We start from the raw sequence: 15,092 nt of genomic DNA on the forward strand, positions 1-15,092 counted from the left end.
GATGAGGAAGTGTCCATTTTCCTCCAAAAATATGGTTCCATCAACCGTTACTTTCGTCTAGACGACCCTGAGTCAGATTACCATAAGCACATGATCATCGAGTTTACACATGAGACTGCCATGCACACATTGGAGCCACTGTTACCTCTGCAGCTTCCAAGCACAACCCAAGCAGGCATTGTGTATGAGTTAAAGGCCTTAGGAAGTGTTTATACCCTTGATGCCAGAAACAAAGCCACTAAAATGTACATGGAACAGCTCCGTGAAATTGCCAAACTGAGTGGAAATTCATTAGAGGAGATGTTGAAGGAAGAACTTAAAAATCTGGTTTCATCTACAGAAAGTGCTATTTCCCAATCACCTCAAACTGGTCCAGAATCCTCAACTGTACAGAGCCCACTTCCACAGAAAGACTTAACCAGCAAGGGAGACGTTTCATTTTCTGAGAACCCTCAATCAGTTGCACCTCTAGACTCCACAGTTTTGACATCACCAAATAACGCAAGTAAGCCTCTTACTTCTCCCAATTTCAGTGAAAACCTGACTGATTTCAGCCCCTCACAGACTCTTCCAGTCTCTTCTGGGGCCACTACTAGCCCCATAATCGATGTTAACCCAACTGCTGTTCAGCGAGTGGTTGTTGAACATGTAGTGCGCAACAATGAGAGCTCACCCCAGTTCGCTTCATCTGGTAGACTCAGGGCTTTTTCAGGCAAGAGCCCACGTCCTAGCCATGAGGCAGATTATGATACGTGGCGAGCTAGTGTTGAAATCCTTATTAGGGATCCTTCTGTGTCTGATCTGCACTGCACACATCGTGTACTAGACAGTCTGCTTCCTCCTGCTTCCGAGATGATTAAACATCTGAGTCCACAGTCTAGACCCTCTGCTTATCTTGAGTTGCTTGATTCTGCCTACGGAACAGTCGAAGATGGTGATGAGCTGTACGCTAGGTTCATGAGCACATTTCAAAATGATGGAGAGAGAGCTTCCGTTTTCCTGCAGAGGCTGCACACTGCATTAAGTAGAACCATGAGACGTGGTGGTGTGTCTGCTCATGATTTTGACCAACAGCTCTTAAAGCAGTTCATTCGAGGTTGTTGGGAGAATACATTAATAATCGATCTTCAACTAGAACAAAAAAAAGAAAACCCACCTTCCTTTGCAGAGCTGCTGCTTCTTCTTAGGACAGAAGAAGATAAACAGGCGGCAAAATTGAGTCGCATGAGGCAGCATTTTAGTCATGCTAAGTCTGCCCAAAACTCTAGCAAGCAGCACGCCATGTCACACGTGCAACTCGCACACACCACCAATAATCTGGTGGACAAGTCTGATCTTGAGACACTAAAGCAACAAGTTGCTGACCTAAGCGTTCAGCTTCAGAGTCTTGTATCTGAGAATCATAAGCCGAAACAACCTAAGCAGCAAAAAGCGAGGTCCGTCCCTCTGTGTGTCACACCTGACACCCACGGTGTGAGACCAAAAGTGGCCAGTCAGCATTCCTCCGCATTTAAAATCAACAGCAGACCACGTCCATGGTACTGTTTCCAGTGTGGGGAGGATGGCCATGTTGTCTCAGTTTGTGATAAAGCGCCAAATCCTTCGCTTGTAGCAGCTAAGAAAAAACAGCTGAAAGAAAAACAGGCTGCTTGGGAAGCCTCTAATGCTTCTCGAAGTGAGACACATTTAAACTGAAGTCTACTCCCATAGAGGGACATATGGGAGTGGAGTCTCACGGTGTCAGTCCCAAAATCCTGAAATCTGCCATTAAAAACATTAAAGTGGAAGGATCAAAATTTCCACATGGCCTTGTAGGAACTAAGACCACAGCTCAAGTAACTGTTGCAGGAAGAGATACAAACTGTCTTTTGGACACGGGTTCACAAGTCACAACTGTACCCCAGTCTTTCTATGAAGAACATCTTGCAGATCTGACCATTCATCCCTTAAATGAGCTGCTTGAAGTGGAGGGTGCCAATGGCCAGTCTGTCCCCTACTTAGGATATGTTGAGCTTACCATCACCTTTCCTAAAGAGTTTGTAGGCTCTGATATTGATGTGCACACTCTGGCCTTGGTTATCCCCCATCTCCGCTCTACAGCCCATGAGCAGGTTCTCATAGGCACAAACACCCTTGATGTCCTCTATGCTGATTACCAGAAGCTTTCGCCCTTTCAGCCTTTGTTTAATGGGTATCAAGCAGTTCTCAAAATACTTGAGATACGACAAAGAAACTTTAACTCTGGTAGCCTTGGTTGTGCAAAACTAACAGGTAAGATGCCTGCAGTCGTTCTTGCAGGGCAGACAGTCGTCCTGGAGGCCTCTGTCAATGTAAATCCTGTGAACATGCAAAGAGATGTTGTCCTTGAACATCCTTCAGCTTCTTCACTACCAAATGGCTTGCTAGTTTCAGCAATTGCAGTCACTTTACCACGCAAACGTCAGTGTCTTCTCCCTGTTGTAGTGAGAAATGAAACCAACCATGACATTGTCATACCCCCCAAAACACCTGTGGCAGATGTTAATGCCATAGTGCAAGTGCTACACAAAGAGCAAACTGTCAGAGAACCAGACTGCTCTAAATTTCAAGCTAAGTCTTCCTCAGAACTGAGCTTTGATTTTGGAGATTCGCCCTTACCCACTGAATGGAAGGAGCGAATTACAAACATGTTAAACGACATGCCAAATGTCTTCTCTCAAAACGAATTGGACTTTGGGCACACTGACAAAGTCAAACACCATATCAAACTCAGTGATGAGACACCCTTTAAACAAAGAGCGCGTCCCATACATCCCAATGATGTGGATGCTGTGAGACAACATCTACAGGAACTCCTTGATTCTGGTGTCATACGAGAATCTGAGTCTCCATTTGCTTCCCCCATTGTTGTCGTTCGCAAAAAGAATGGTTCTGTTCGTCTGTGTGTGGACTACAGAAAGCTGAACCTGCAGACCATCAAAGATGCCTATGCCCTTCCAAAATTGGAAGATGCATTCAGCGCTCTTGCGGGTTCTAAGTGGTTTTCGGTTCTAGACCTTAAGTCTGGATACTACCAGGTCGAGATGGAAGAAGCAGACAAGCATAAGACCGCATTTGTTTGCCCACTTGGATTTTGGGAATTTAATAGGATGCCCCAGGGGATCACAAATGCGCCTTCGACGTTCCAGAGATTGATGGAGAAGTGTGTGGGAGATATGAATCTCAAAGAGGTCCTGGTGTTCATTGATGACCTGATTGTCTTCTCATCATCCCTGGAGGAACATGAACAGCGCTTGAAGTGTGTCCTGCAACGACTGATGTCATATGGCTTGAAACTGGCACCAGAAAAGTGCAAATTCTTTCAGACCTCGGTAAAATACCTTGGTCACATTGTTTCCGCAAGAGGGGTAGAGACTGACCCTGACAAAGTTGAGGCCTTAAAGACCTGGCCGATCCCCACAAATCTTAAGGAACTTCAGTCCTTTTTAGGATTTGCTGGATATTACCGAAGGTTTATTCAGGGGTACTCTGTCATTGTCAGACCACTTAACGAACTAACCTCAGGCTATACACCAATGAGGAAGCGGAACAACAAGCCAAGGACAAACACAAATTCAGAGTATCGCAACCCAAAGGAACCCTTTGGTCAGCGTTGGACACCTCAATGTCAGGAGGCCTTTGACCAAATAATAGCAAAGCTAACCTCAGCTCCAATCTTGGGATTTGCAGACCCCCAGCTTCCATATGTTTTACATACGGACGCCAGTACCATTGGCCTTGGTGCTGCATTGTACCAGGTACAAGATGGACAGTCCAGGGTCATAGCTTTTGCAAGTCGTGGTCTTTCAAAAAGTGAGAGGAAGTACCCAGCCCATAAGCTGGAGTTCTTGGCCCTTAAGTGGGCAGTCACGGAAAAATTCTCTGACTACCTATATGGTACAGACTTTGTAGTAGTGACTGACAGCAACCCTCTTACGTACATTTTGACCTCTGCAAAGCTTGATGCAACAGGGTATAGGTGGTTGTCCAGTCTTTCCACCTATTCATTTAGTCTTCAGTACAGAGCGGGAAAACAAAATCTGGATGCTGATGCGCTCTCGCGCCGTCATCACAGTCCACCAGAGGATGATTATGCATCTAAGAAGGAGAGTGAGAGAATCCGGCAGTTCACACTGTACCATCTGAGCAACCCTGAAAGTCCGGAGACTGTTCCCTCGGATGTAATTCAGGCCATTTGTGAACGCCATATGGTCACCTCAGCCGTAGCTAATGTTGAATCTACCACTTCTGGGTTGACCTTAGTTGAATCCCTCACTCACCAGTCCACAGCTATTCCCGACTGCTTCCAACAGGAGCAGGTGGATGGGCTTCCAATTGTCCACTCAATTTCTGAGGAGGAGTTGAGGCAAAAGCAGACATTGGACCCTGCTATCAATGCAGTGATTGTACTCTTGGAGACTGGCGAAACTCCACCTCCCAGCCTTAGGTTAGAGCTACCAGAACTTCCTCTGTTACTCAGAGAGTTAAATCGGCTTGAAATGCAGAACGGAGTGCTCTACCGTAAGCGACAAGATGGTCCCAACACCTCATATCAGCTTGTGCTCCCTGAGGAGCTAAGAGCCACAGCACTTACAAGTCTTCATCATGATATGGGCCATCTTGGAGTCGAACGAACAGTAGACTTGGCAAGGGCCAGATTTTATTGGCCGAAAATGCACATGACCATAGAAAAAATGGTCAAATCTTGTGAGCGATGTATCCGTCGAAAAACACCTCCAGAGAAAGCTGCTCCGTTGATAAACATTAAGACCTGCAGACCTCTCGAACTAGTGTGCATGGACTTTTTATCAATAGAGCCAGATCGCTCAAACACAAAAGATGTATTGGTCATAACTGACCATTTTACAAAGTATGCAGTAGCAGTGCCAACTCCAAATCAACGAGCACGGACTGTAGCAAAGTGTCTCTGGGACAACTTCATTGTCCATTATGGTTTTCCCGAAAAGCTTCTTAGTGATCAGGGTCCTGACTTTGAATCAAAGACCATTAAGGAACTCTGTGAACTTACTGGCATGAAGAAAGTGCGTACAACCCCTTACCACCCTAGAGGGAATCCGGTTGAGAGATTCAACCGCACTCTTCTCCAGATGCTTGGGACACTGGATCGGTCAGATAAACTCCACTGGAGAGACTTCGTCAAACCTCTGGTACATGCTTATAATTGTACGAAGAGTGACGTGACTGGATTTTCCCCCTATGAATTGATGTTTGGGAGGCAACCAAGACTGCCCATCGACCTTATCTTTAGGTTGCCCACTAATGCTACTAAGCAGACTCATTCCCAGTACGTCGGTAATCTAAAATCTCGTTTGGAAGAAAGTTACCGGATTGCCACCAGTAATGCACAAAAGAATGCAGGTCGCAACAAAGCCAGATTTGACCGACGAGTTGTTGAATCAACATTGCAGACTGGAGACAGAGTTCTTGTACGAAATGTGAAGCTCCGTGGAAAACATAAGCTGGCAGATAAGTGGGAAGAGGATGTTTACATTGTCCTTAAGCGAGCTGGAGAAATGCCGGTCTACACAGTTAAACCTGAGGGTAAAGATGGACCTGTGCGGACTCTACATCGTGACTTGCTTCTCCCATGTGGATTTCTGTCAGCAGCTGCAGAACCCGAGACAGTCAAAACCCATCCAAACAGGAGACCCAGAACAAGGCAGTGTTCCGTTGTTGAGAGCGAAGATGAAATTCCCTCTGATCTGGACGATGTACCTGATTGGACGTTTCGCCCTCTCATTACATCAAAGCCCGACGTATATGTCCCAGTTCATGAAACTCACAAGTTGAGTCAACCTCCTTGTGTGGTCAGGCTATCAGCAGAACCAGAGGTGCCTACAGTTTCACTTCCACCTGATCCTCCTGCCACTGAATCCCTTGTAGTAGAGGAAGGTGAAGGAGTGATTCAGGATGTACCTGAACATGACAACTTACCTGAACGTGACAACTCACCTGAATCAAATATATTGCCTGGGCTTGACTCAGCCAAAGGACTTCCTCAAAGTTCAGAATTGCAGCAGTCTGAGGAAGCACCTCCAGATGATGAGACAAGCTCTGATGCAGCATGTGATGAAGGATTGAGTGATGTGAACAGACCTGTTACCGAACAGCCTGAACCTGTGATGATCCAAAATAACGGATTTCAAGATGATGAGCCATCTCTTCCTCTTCGTCGTTCTAACAGAATGCATGCAAAGCCCAAGAGATTGCATTATGTAAAACTTGGGAATCCCCTGATAACGGTGGTGAATTCTCTTTTCCAAGGCCTTAGTGAGGCATTGACTAGCTCTTTAAATGGATTTGAGGATCCAACTAGCAATTATGTTGGAAAGGTCAAAGCAGTGTAACTCAGTGCCACATTGCAGATGCCCAGGGACGGGCATACCATCAAGAGGGGAGGGTGTAACCCACATAAAATGAGGGTACCACTTTAAGGAGTGATAGATATGAGGAGAGATGGACAGCCTGCTCAACCAATCAGAATGCACAGGCCCCAGTATGCTTTGGCCAATGGGAAAGCAGCCTGCCGCTGTATGTCCCACCCACCTGCTCTGTGTTCGCTGCTATGTGTGGAGGTAGTCGCGTGCTGGCAGGAGAAAAGAGAGACTGAAGCTTTTGAGCTGGAAAAAGTATTAGATATAAGTTGCAACCAACTATGCTGCACATAAGTTCGCTGATTATCAGCTACCTTCCATGTTAAGAGTAGCCACAGTGAGTAAACAGGCGAATGCTGCAGTTTTCTGGCGACTTTAGAAAGTACTGCGTGGAGCTAAACTGTTAGCCTTTGTTAGCTCTGGTTGCTATCAACTGCCTGAAAGTTCATCTTAATCTGCTTCCAGAAGTAAGGTAACACTTGAAGCGCAACTTATGTTTATTTTCCTTCACGTCGTATTACTGTTATGAAAGAGAAAAAACAACATGTCCTGTTACGTTATTCAGAGCCCCGCATTTTCCGACCGAGAGACACCATACCATTGTCTTCGGCCGTGATGCACTGAGATCGGTGAGCACATGTTGTATGTCTCAGTTAGTTCACGTCTGTTTCACATTTTATCGTTGAGAAACTGAATTTATCTGAATTGTTTGATTAATAGTTGTCACATATGCACTGACTTGGTGTAATGCATAGTTTGTGTAAGAGAGATGTTTTATTTTTGCAAATTTGAGTATTTTAATTGCAAATTGATGTCGAACATGATGTCAACAAAATTCAAAGTTGTGAATTATAGCTAGAACAGCATAATTAATATTTGAATTGCTCTTCTGACCCTGTCTGTTGACAGGTCAGGTTTTTTTTGTCTGCTGAATTGTTCCTGAGGTGGATTCCTCCGGTGAAATAGATGGCGAGCCTTCCCACCTGGACTTAGAGAGACTGAGATTTGCTTCTTTTCCACTCGATGATCTGCTGCACCTTGCGGTGTGGTAGGACTGTATCACTCACACTTTCACAAACGGCTGGTTATACATAAGACCACTGACTGACATTCTCTCACCCCTATTTTCTTTCACACCCTGGGAATTTTTTGGACTTTACCCCTTGGACATTTTTTATTTGGGACTTTAAATAATAAGCTGTTGTGTAGAACATTCTCCACATGTGAAAAGAGTGTGAGATCTTCATTTGAGTGTACATTAGATTTGTGTAATCTGTTTCTATAAGTGTTAAGGAGTCAGATTACTAGGGTGCACCCGAGCATTGAAACCCGAGCATTGGAACCCGAGCATTGAAACCCGAGCATTGAAACCCGAACATTGAAAAACAAAAGTAACACTTGGCCAAGTCGTTGTTTTAGTAGTTTATGTGTTTTACTTTTCTTTCATTATTGTAAGTTTCCTTTCTACAATTGTAAAGTGCCTTTAACCTGTGTTTGTCAACCGTATGATTTATTTCACTAAAGTTGGCTGGTTCTTTTGAGTTACAGTCTTGTCTCTGTGTCTCATTTAAACACACCCCTGTGCTCCTATAGTCGAACCTATTGGCCCATTTATATATTCTTTTCAACAATTCCCCTTACTGTGTTACAAGTAGCTAAAAATAAACAAGAACTCTAAACTACAAAAACACCAAACCTGGGACCGTGACATATTCAGTCTATTAAAATGTCCAGCATGTATATATGAAGAATGTGGCACTGCAGTGAAATGGAGCCCTGCTCATGAAGACGGTCTTCTGGTCTCACACTGACCACCTGCTGAAGATAACATGCTAACATGGCTAACACTAGTATCACTGCATGTAGCCCCACTCTTCTCACAGCAACATACAACTCTCGTGGCTAGACTCATCACTGATTGGCTCATGTTAGCTTCTGAAGATATAAAGTCCCAGCAGTACTAGCTGTTTTATACACTGTTTATAATAAGCTAAATGTGCAAATAAAGCCTGAAGCAGCGAGCACTCCAGTCTACAGCCTTTAACATAATGATTCAAATAAAAATGTGTAGAAACACAGTCTGATCATCATAAAGTGATATTATCACATTACTTTATGATACTCAGATTTAACAGAACTTAGAGGACAAGTTGGGTTGGTACAAAGCTGACAGCCCTATTTGACAACTGTTAGAATTCATATTATGGCAAGAACCAATTAGCTAAGTAAAGAGAAACATCAGTCCATGATTATTTTAAGAACTGAAAGTCAGTCAGTACAGAAAATTGCTAAAACTTTAAATGTGTCCCCAAATGCAGTCACAAAAACCATCAAGCACTACCACAAAACTGGCTCACATGAGGACTGCTCCAGGAAAAGAAGGCCAAGAGTCACCTCTGCTGCTGAGGATAATGGCAAGTTAACAGCACCTCAGATTAGAGCCCAGATAAATATCACACAGAGTTCCAGAAACAGACACATCTCTAAATCAACTGTTCAGAGGAGACTCTGCGAATCAGGCTTTTATGGTCAAATTGCTGCTAAGAAACCATGACTAAAGAAAAGCAGCAAGTAGAAGAGATTTGTTTGGGCCAAGAAACACAAGGAATGGACATTAGACCAGTGGACATCTGTGCTTTGGTCTGATGAGTCCAAATCTTTGGTTCCACCCGTCGTGTCTTTGTGCAACACAGAAAAGATGAACGGATGGTCTCTACATGCATGGCTCCCACCGTGAAGTATGGAGGAGGAGGTGTGATGGTGGGGGGGGGCTTTACTTCTACAAACTTAAATTCTAATATATGAACCAGCAGCTCTGTAAAAAAAAAAAACCCTACAAAATATAGACAGGAATCAACCCAGAAAATCTGGATTGAAGTCCTGCTGAATTGACCATTTTGACTGAGAGAATCAGATACAAATCCCTTTAGACAAAACAGCTTTTAAAATATGTTATGGTAAAATTTGAGATGTTTCTTTGCAAGGAAAATATAAACAGTGAACAAATACCACCAGTAACCACTTAAATATGGACATGTGGTGTCATTAAAGACATAATATTTTCATTAATACCCAACAGACACCAAAACATGTAATCTGGACATTTTATTCCTAAAGAAATCAAATTGTATATATTATGGACACAAAGGGGTCCTAAATCTTTAAATTAGCCAGTGCATGAAGTCATTTTTTTTTTAAATAAACGAACATATAACTATGAAAATTTTTACATAGTAATTCAAAGTCTAATCCACTCAAATGTAAATAAAAGTTCACTTGACAGATTTATAAAGGTTACCCGTTTATGCAATAATATTATTCACATTTTAAATGATCATATGTGGAAAGGTTTGAATCCTGACCTGAGTGTTTCCACTGTACACTGTGAACTCTTTAGTCCAGCAGACAGAAGCTTCACTCCTGAATCCTGCAGATTGGAATTACTCAGGTCCAGCTCTCTCAGACTAGAGGACTGGGAGATGAGAACTGAGGACAGAGCTTCACAGCTTCTCTCTGAGAGGCTGAAGCCACTCAGTCTGAAAAATAAAAGACAGTCTATGAAACAAATACTCATATAAAGTTTGTTAATATATTTTATAATATTAAATCTTGTCTTTTTATTTTTAGAGGAAACCGTAATATACTAAGATACAACATCATATGGATGAACTTGGATAAAATATATAATTGGTTAATTAAACAAAATGTTTTTTGATCTGACCTCAGGGTATTCAGTTTACAATTTAAACTTTGTAGTCCAGCAGACAAAAGCTTCACTCCAGAATCCTGCAGGTGTTTGATACTCAGGTCCAGCTCTCTAAGACTACAAGACTGAGAGCTGAGAACTGAGGACAGAGTTTCACAGTTTTCCCCTGAGAGTTCACAGACATTGAGTCTGAAAATAAAAACATGAACAAAGACTGTTGTTAAAGTATAATCAGGGTGCAATAACTAATCCTGTATTTTAAAGAATCCTTATTGTCTTATGCTGAGCAGGTTAATAAAACTTCATTTTAACTTAGAAATGATTGAAAATGCTAAGAAACAACAAATAACTGGATAAAGTTTACCTTTACTGGACGAATTGTTTGATGTATTTTCTCAGTTGATAAAAACAAAACAAAAAACAAACACATAAACAAACAAAACAAAAACCGAATATAAATTGATCTGACCTCAGAATATTCAGTTTGGCGTGTGGGCTCTCCACTGCAGCAGACAGAAGCTTTACTGCTGAAGCATTCAGGCTGTTGGTACTCAGGTCCAGCTCTCTCAGACTACAGGACTGGGAGCTGACGACTGACAGCAAATCTTCACAGCCTTCCTGTGACAGGTTACAACTGCTCAGCCTGAAAAAAACACAAAAAAACCCCAAATAATATTTATGATCAAATGAAATGTATTTATTCATTAAGCCTAGATAATCAATATAATAAGTCTGTGTACATGACATTTCAAAATTAACTACAATAAATTATAAAATTTAAGTGTGGGAGAAAAAAAATACTTTAAATTTATAAAAACACAATTACAGCAGTGTATCTAAATGGAAATAGGTGAAGAGCAGGTAGATTTAGTGACACTAGCTCAGTGCCTGCTGGTACAGGCCTGTGGGTACTACAGTACTATAGTACTGTCGGTCACTTTATTAATACTAATATCTGTGATTACTGTAAGTGTAGTTATAAATAATTCATCACCTGCTGGACTTGGTGCAGACCAAGGTTATTATCGTTAACGAAAACTAACGAAATAACGAAAACTAGAAGTGAAAAAACATTTTCGTTAACAGAAATAAAAATAAAAACAAAAAAAGGAAAACTAACTAAAACTGTAATGAGTGTTCACAAAACTAACTAAAATTAACTGAATTTATAGCAAAAACGTGTTTAGTTTTCGTTGATGTGTGTGTGTCATACAATAGTCAAGGGTGAAAATTAAGTTTAGTTTCCAGGTTTTTTTCTTGCTGTATCTCATTATGCCAGCAGGTGGCAGTACGTTAGTCGAGTCGTCTGTGTTGCTGCTCCGTCCACGCGCAGAATCATGTCAGGAAAAGTCTGGAGAAAGCACCAGCTTCCAATTTGGGATTACTTTGAATATGACTGTGTTTTGGATAAAGCAAGTGTCTTGTAGTGGAAAGAGACAAATTATGAGGGACATTTCTAAAGGGAAAAAAATCCCACAAACCTTAAAGTGCACTTGAAAAGCTCGCACAAGAAGGCTAAGCTAGCTTACCTTGAGAAGGTAAGGGAGCACGCCCAACCCTCATCCCCAGAAACAGAAGCTAACCCCAGGCAAGGCAGCGTGATGCATCCCGTGACAACAGGACTGGGATATCTACATAACTGTGTGAGTCAATTGCCTTAACACCCGGTGCTGCAAGAGTTAATAGTCTCATTGGGGCCAAGATATACATTTTATAGTTGCCTGGTATCAATGGTTGTTCATCTGCCTTTATTTATTTATTTAAAGAACCCATAGGTGGGAATGTGAGTTGTCTGTCTCTGCGTGTTAACCCTGCGACAGACAGGCGACCTGTGCAGGGTGCAGGGTATGGTAGCTGGAATAGCAACATACCCAATGATAAGCAGAAGAGAATGACTGATATGATGAAACTGGGATTTTGTTACACTTTATTGCAAACACAACTAAAACTATAACTGAAACTAATCAAAACTAAACTGAAACTAAGGATTTTCCAAAAAATAAAAACTAAACAAAACTAGCAAACAATTGGTAAAAACTAACTAAAACATAATAAAATTGAAAATCTGAAGTCAAAACGAAATAAAAATAAAAACTAATGAAAATTGCAAAACTATTAAAACCCTGGTGCAGACTCTCGTTTCATTTTCTGTCTAAAACAAGCTGATTTGGCTCATTCCCCTTTAAAGGCCTGCCCTCCCTAAAGGACAACTTTCTTTTCATTGGATAATTTCATAAAGCATGCTGAAGGGCAGGAGCCAGTCATCATGAGCTCCATCTCTTCCACCTTCTGGTTTAGAAATTCTCAAAAACTTTAAACCTCATAAAAACATGATTGGAAATAAAATCTTCTCAGATGCATTTTCACATTTTAGATCCACAGCAACAAAGTTCACAGCAGGATGTCTCTGTTCAGTAATTATTATGCTCATTACCTGTGTACTGTGAGTAACACTGGATTTTAAATCTTCCTGTTAAAAGGTGTGTATAAAGGGGATGAGCTGAAATGAAGACTTCACGGAGAATGTTTGCTGTCAGGAAATATCAAACCAGACAACCATTCTCACTCACACCTGCATGCAGTTTAGATCACGAGTTAACCTAACAGCATGTCTTTGGACCGTGGGAGAAAACTGTAGAGGACCCAGAGAGAACCCATTGTAATTCTGTGGGAACTCTGGTTATGGCAGCCTTACAGTTAGATATGGTTATTGACAAGAAACAGGACCCGAGTGGCAATTTCAATTATGAAGCCAAAGTTTTTCCCTCGATGCTGAATGCAATCAGGAGAGACATAGCAGAGATTTATATTTAAAAAAGAGAAAGATTAGGGATTGTACTGAAGGTGAGACAAAACCCAAACTTTAAATTACAAATATCAGAAAAAGATATAGGTACAGTCTGGTAGCTGAAGTCAATGCTTTAGAAAAAAAGAACAAAACTCCTGGAGTTGGAGACAAGTGAACAACAGGAGGATAATAAACCTGTGAGAGGGGCTGAAGTATCAGAGCTCATGTTCTTATAAGCTGGGACTGGATTGTCCTTTGATAAGAGTTACAGACAAAAATTTATCAGAAATGCTGAAATATCCTGCTGGAGTCAAACATTAGAAGTATAATTTATGTGACTGAGTGACTGATGATCATTAAATTCATTATTTTTATGTTTTTTTTTAAAGGCTAGGTTCTTTGAACTGATCACATCTGATTTTTTTGTTAAGGAGAATCACGATTTTAAGAATGAAACAATCGTAACATATTTACTCACAGAGCTTTGTTGGAGGCTTTGACCACTGGCAGCAGCCTCAGAAGAGCCTCCTCTGAAGCAGAGTATTTCTTCAGGTCAAACTCATCCAGATCTTTGTCTGATGACAGTAAGATGAAGACCAGAGCTGAGCACTGAGCAGGAGACAGTTTACCTGTGGAGAGACTTCCTGATCTCAGGGACTGTTGGATCTCCTCCACTAGAGAACGATCATTCAGTTCATTCAGACAGTGGAACAGATTGATGCTTTTCTCTGCATACAGATTCTCACTGAGCTTCTCCTTGATGTACTGAACTGTTTCCTGATTGGTCTGTGAGCTACTTCCTGTCTGTGTCAGCAAACCTTGTAGGAGAGTCTGATTGGTCTGCAGTGAAAGACCAAGGAGGAAGCGAAGGAACAAGTCCAGGTGTCCATTTGGACTCTGTAAGGCCTTGTTCACAGCAGTCTGGTGGAAAGATTCTTTTGTTTTTAAAAAGTCAGGCCGCTTGGGGGTTGTTTGTTGTTCTTCCAGCAGATTGAGTCCAGAATTGATGAAGGTCAGATGGACATGAAGAGCAGCCAGAAACTCCTGAACACTCAGATGGATGAAGCAGAACACCTTGTCCTGGTAGAGTCCTCTCTCCTCTTTAAAGATCTGTGTGAACACTCCTGAGTACACTGAAGCTGCTCTGATATCGATGCCACACTCTGTCAGGTCTGATTCATAGAAGATCAGGTTTCCTTTCTGCAGCTGATCAAAAGCCAGTTTTCCCAGAGACTCCATCATCTTCCTGCTCTCTGGACTCCAGTGTGGATCTGTCTCAGCTCCTCCATCATACTTGACCTTCTTCACTTTGGCCTGAACCACCAGGAAGTGGATGTACATCTCAGTCAGGGTCTTGGGCAGCTGTCCTCCCTCTCTGGTTTCCAGCACATCCTCCAGAACTGTAGCAGTGATCCAGCAGAAGACTGGGATGTGGCACATGATGTGGAGGCTTCGTGATATCTTGATGTGGGAGATGATCCTGCTGGCCGGCTTCTTATGTCTGAATCTCTTCCTAAAGTACTCCTCCTTCTGTGGGTCAGTGAACCCTCTGATCTCTGTCACCATGCCAACACAGTCAGGAGGGATCTGATTGGCTGCTGCAGGTCGTGTGGTTATCCAGAGGTGAGCGGAGGGAAGCAGTTTCCCCCTGATGAGGTTTATCAGCAGCACATCCACTGAGGTGGACTTTCTAGGGTCAGTTAGGATTGTATTTTTGTGGAAGTCCAGAGGAAGTCGACACTCATCCAGACCATCAAAGATGAACACAACCTGGAAGTCTTCAAAGCTGCAGATTCCTGCTTCTTTGGTTTCAGTAAAGAAGTGATGAACAAGTTCCACCAAGCTGAACTTTTCCTCTTTCAGCACATTCAGCTCTCTGAAAGTGAATGGAAATATGAACTGGATGTCCTGGTTGGCTTTGTCTTCAGCCCAGTCCAGGGTGTATTTCTGTGTTAAGACAGTTTTCCCAATGCCAGCCACTCCCTTTGTCAGCACTGTTCTGATTGGTTCATCTCTTCCAGGTGAGGCTTTAAAGATGTCTTCTTGTCTGATGGTTGTTTCTGGTCTGTCTGGTTTCCTGGATGCTGTTTCAATCTGTCTGACCTCATGTTCATCATTGACCTCTGCAGTCCCTCCCTCTGTGATGTAGAGCTCTGTGTAGATCTGATTCAGAAGGGTTGGGTTT

At 42.3% G+C, this 15,092-nt stretch overlaps 2 protein-coding genes across 4 annotated transcripts; one reads left to right on the forward strand and one right to left on the reverse strand.

Moving 5' to 3' along the window:
- Window positions 1–4,637: 4,637 nt before the first annotated feature.
- On the forward strand, window positions 4,638–8,031 carry LOC134623566 (uncharacterized). 3 transcript variants are annotated; one of them, XM_063468647.1, is made up of 2 exons: window positions 4,638–7,042; window positions 7,323–8,031. In XM_063468647.1, the coding sequence occupies exon 1, from the start codon at window positions 4,692–4,694 to the stop codon at window positions 6,384–6,386; it is 1,695 nt and encodes a 564-aa protein (XP_063324717.1). In that variant the 5' UTR covers window positions 4,638–4,691; the 3' UTR covers window positions 6,387–7,042; window positions 7,323–8,031. The 3 variants fall into 3 exon arrangements, with proteins under 3 accessions (XP_063324717.1, XP_063324715.1, XP_063324716.1); XM_063468645.1 differs by having other exon boundaries at window positions 4,638–6,885; window positions 6,979–8,031; XM_063468646.1 differs by having other exon boundaries at window positions 4,638–6,880; window positions 6,979–8,031.
- Window positions 8,032–9,716: 1,685 nt separating this feature from the next.
- On the reverse strand, window positions 9,717–14,730 carry LOC134623567 (NACHT, LRR and PYD domains-containing protein 12-like). Its single transcript, XM_063468648.1, has 4 exons — window positions 13,386–14,730; window positions 10,589–10,762; window positions 10,135–10,308; window positions 9,717–9,949 (listed from the first exon to the last, which is right to left on the reverse strand). The coding sequence occupies exons 1-4, from the start codon at window positions 14,471–14,473 to the stop codon at window positions 9,748–9,750; spliced, it is 1,638 nt and encodes a 545-aa protein (XP_063324718.1). The 5' UTR covers window positions 14,474–14,730; the 3' UTR covers window positions 9,717–9,747.
- Window positions 14,731–15,092: the final 362 nt, after the last annotated feature.

The sequence above is a fragment of the Pelmatolapia mariae genome, unplaced genomic scaffold, assembly GCF_036321145.2.
Source record: "Pelmatolapia mariae isolate MD_Pm_ZW unplaced genomic scaffold, Pm_UMD_F_2 NODE_ptg000755l+_length_29485_cov_1, whole genome shotgun sequence".
Taxonomy (NCBI): Eukaryota; Metazoa; Chordata; class Actinopteri; order Cichliformes; family Cichlidae; genus Pelmatolapia; species Pelmatolapia mariae.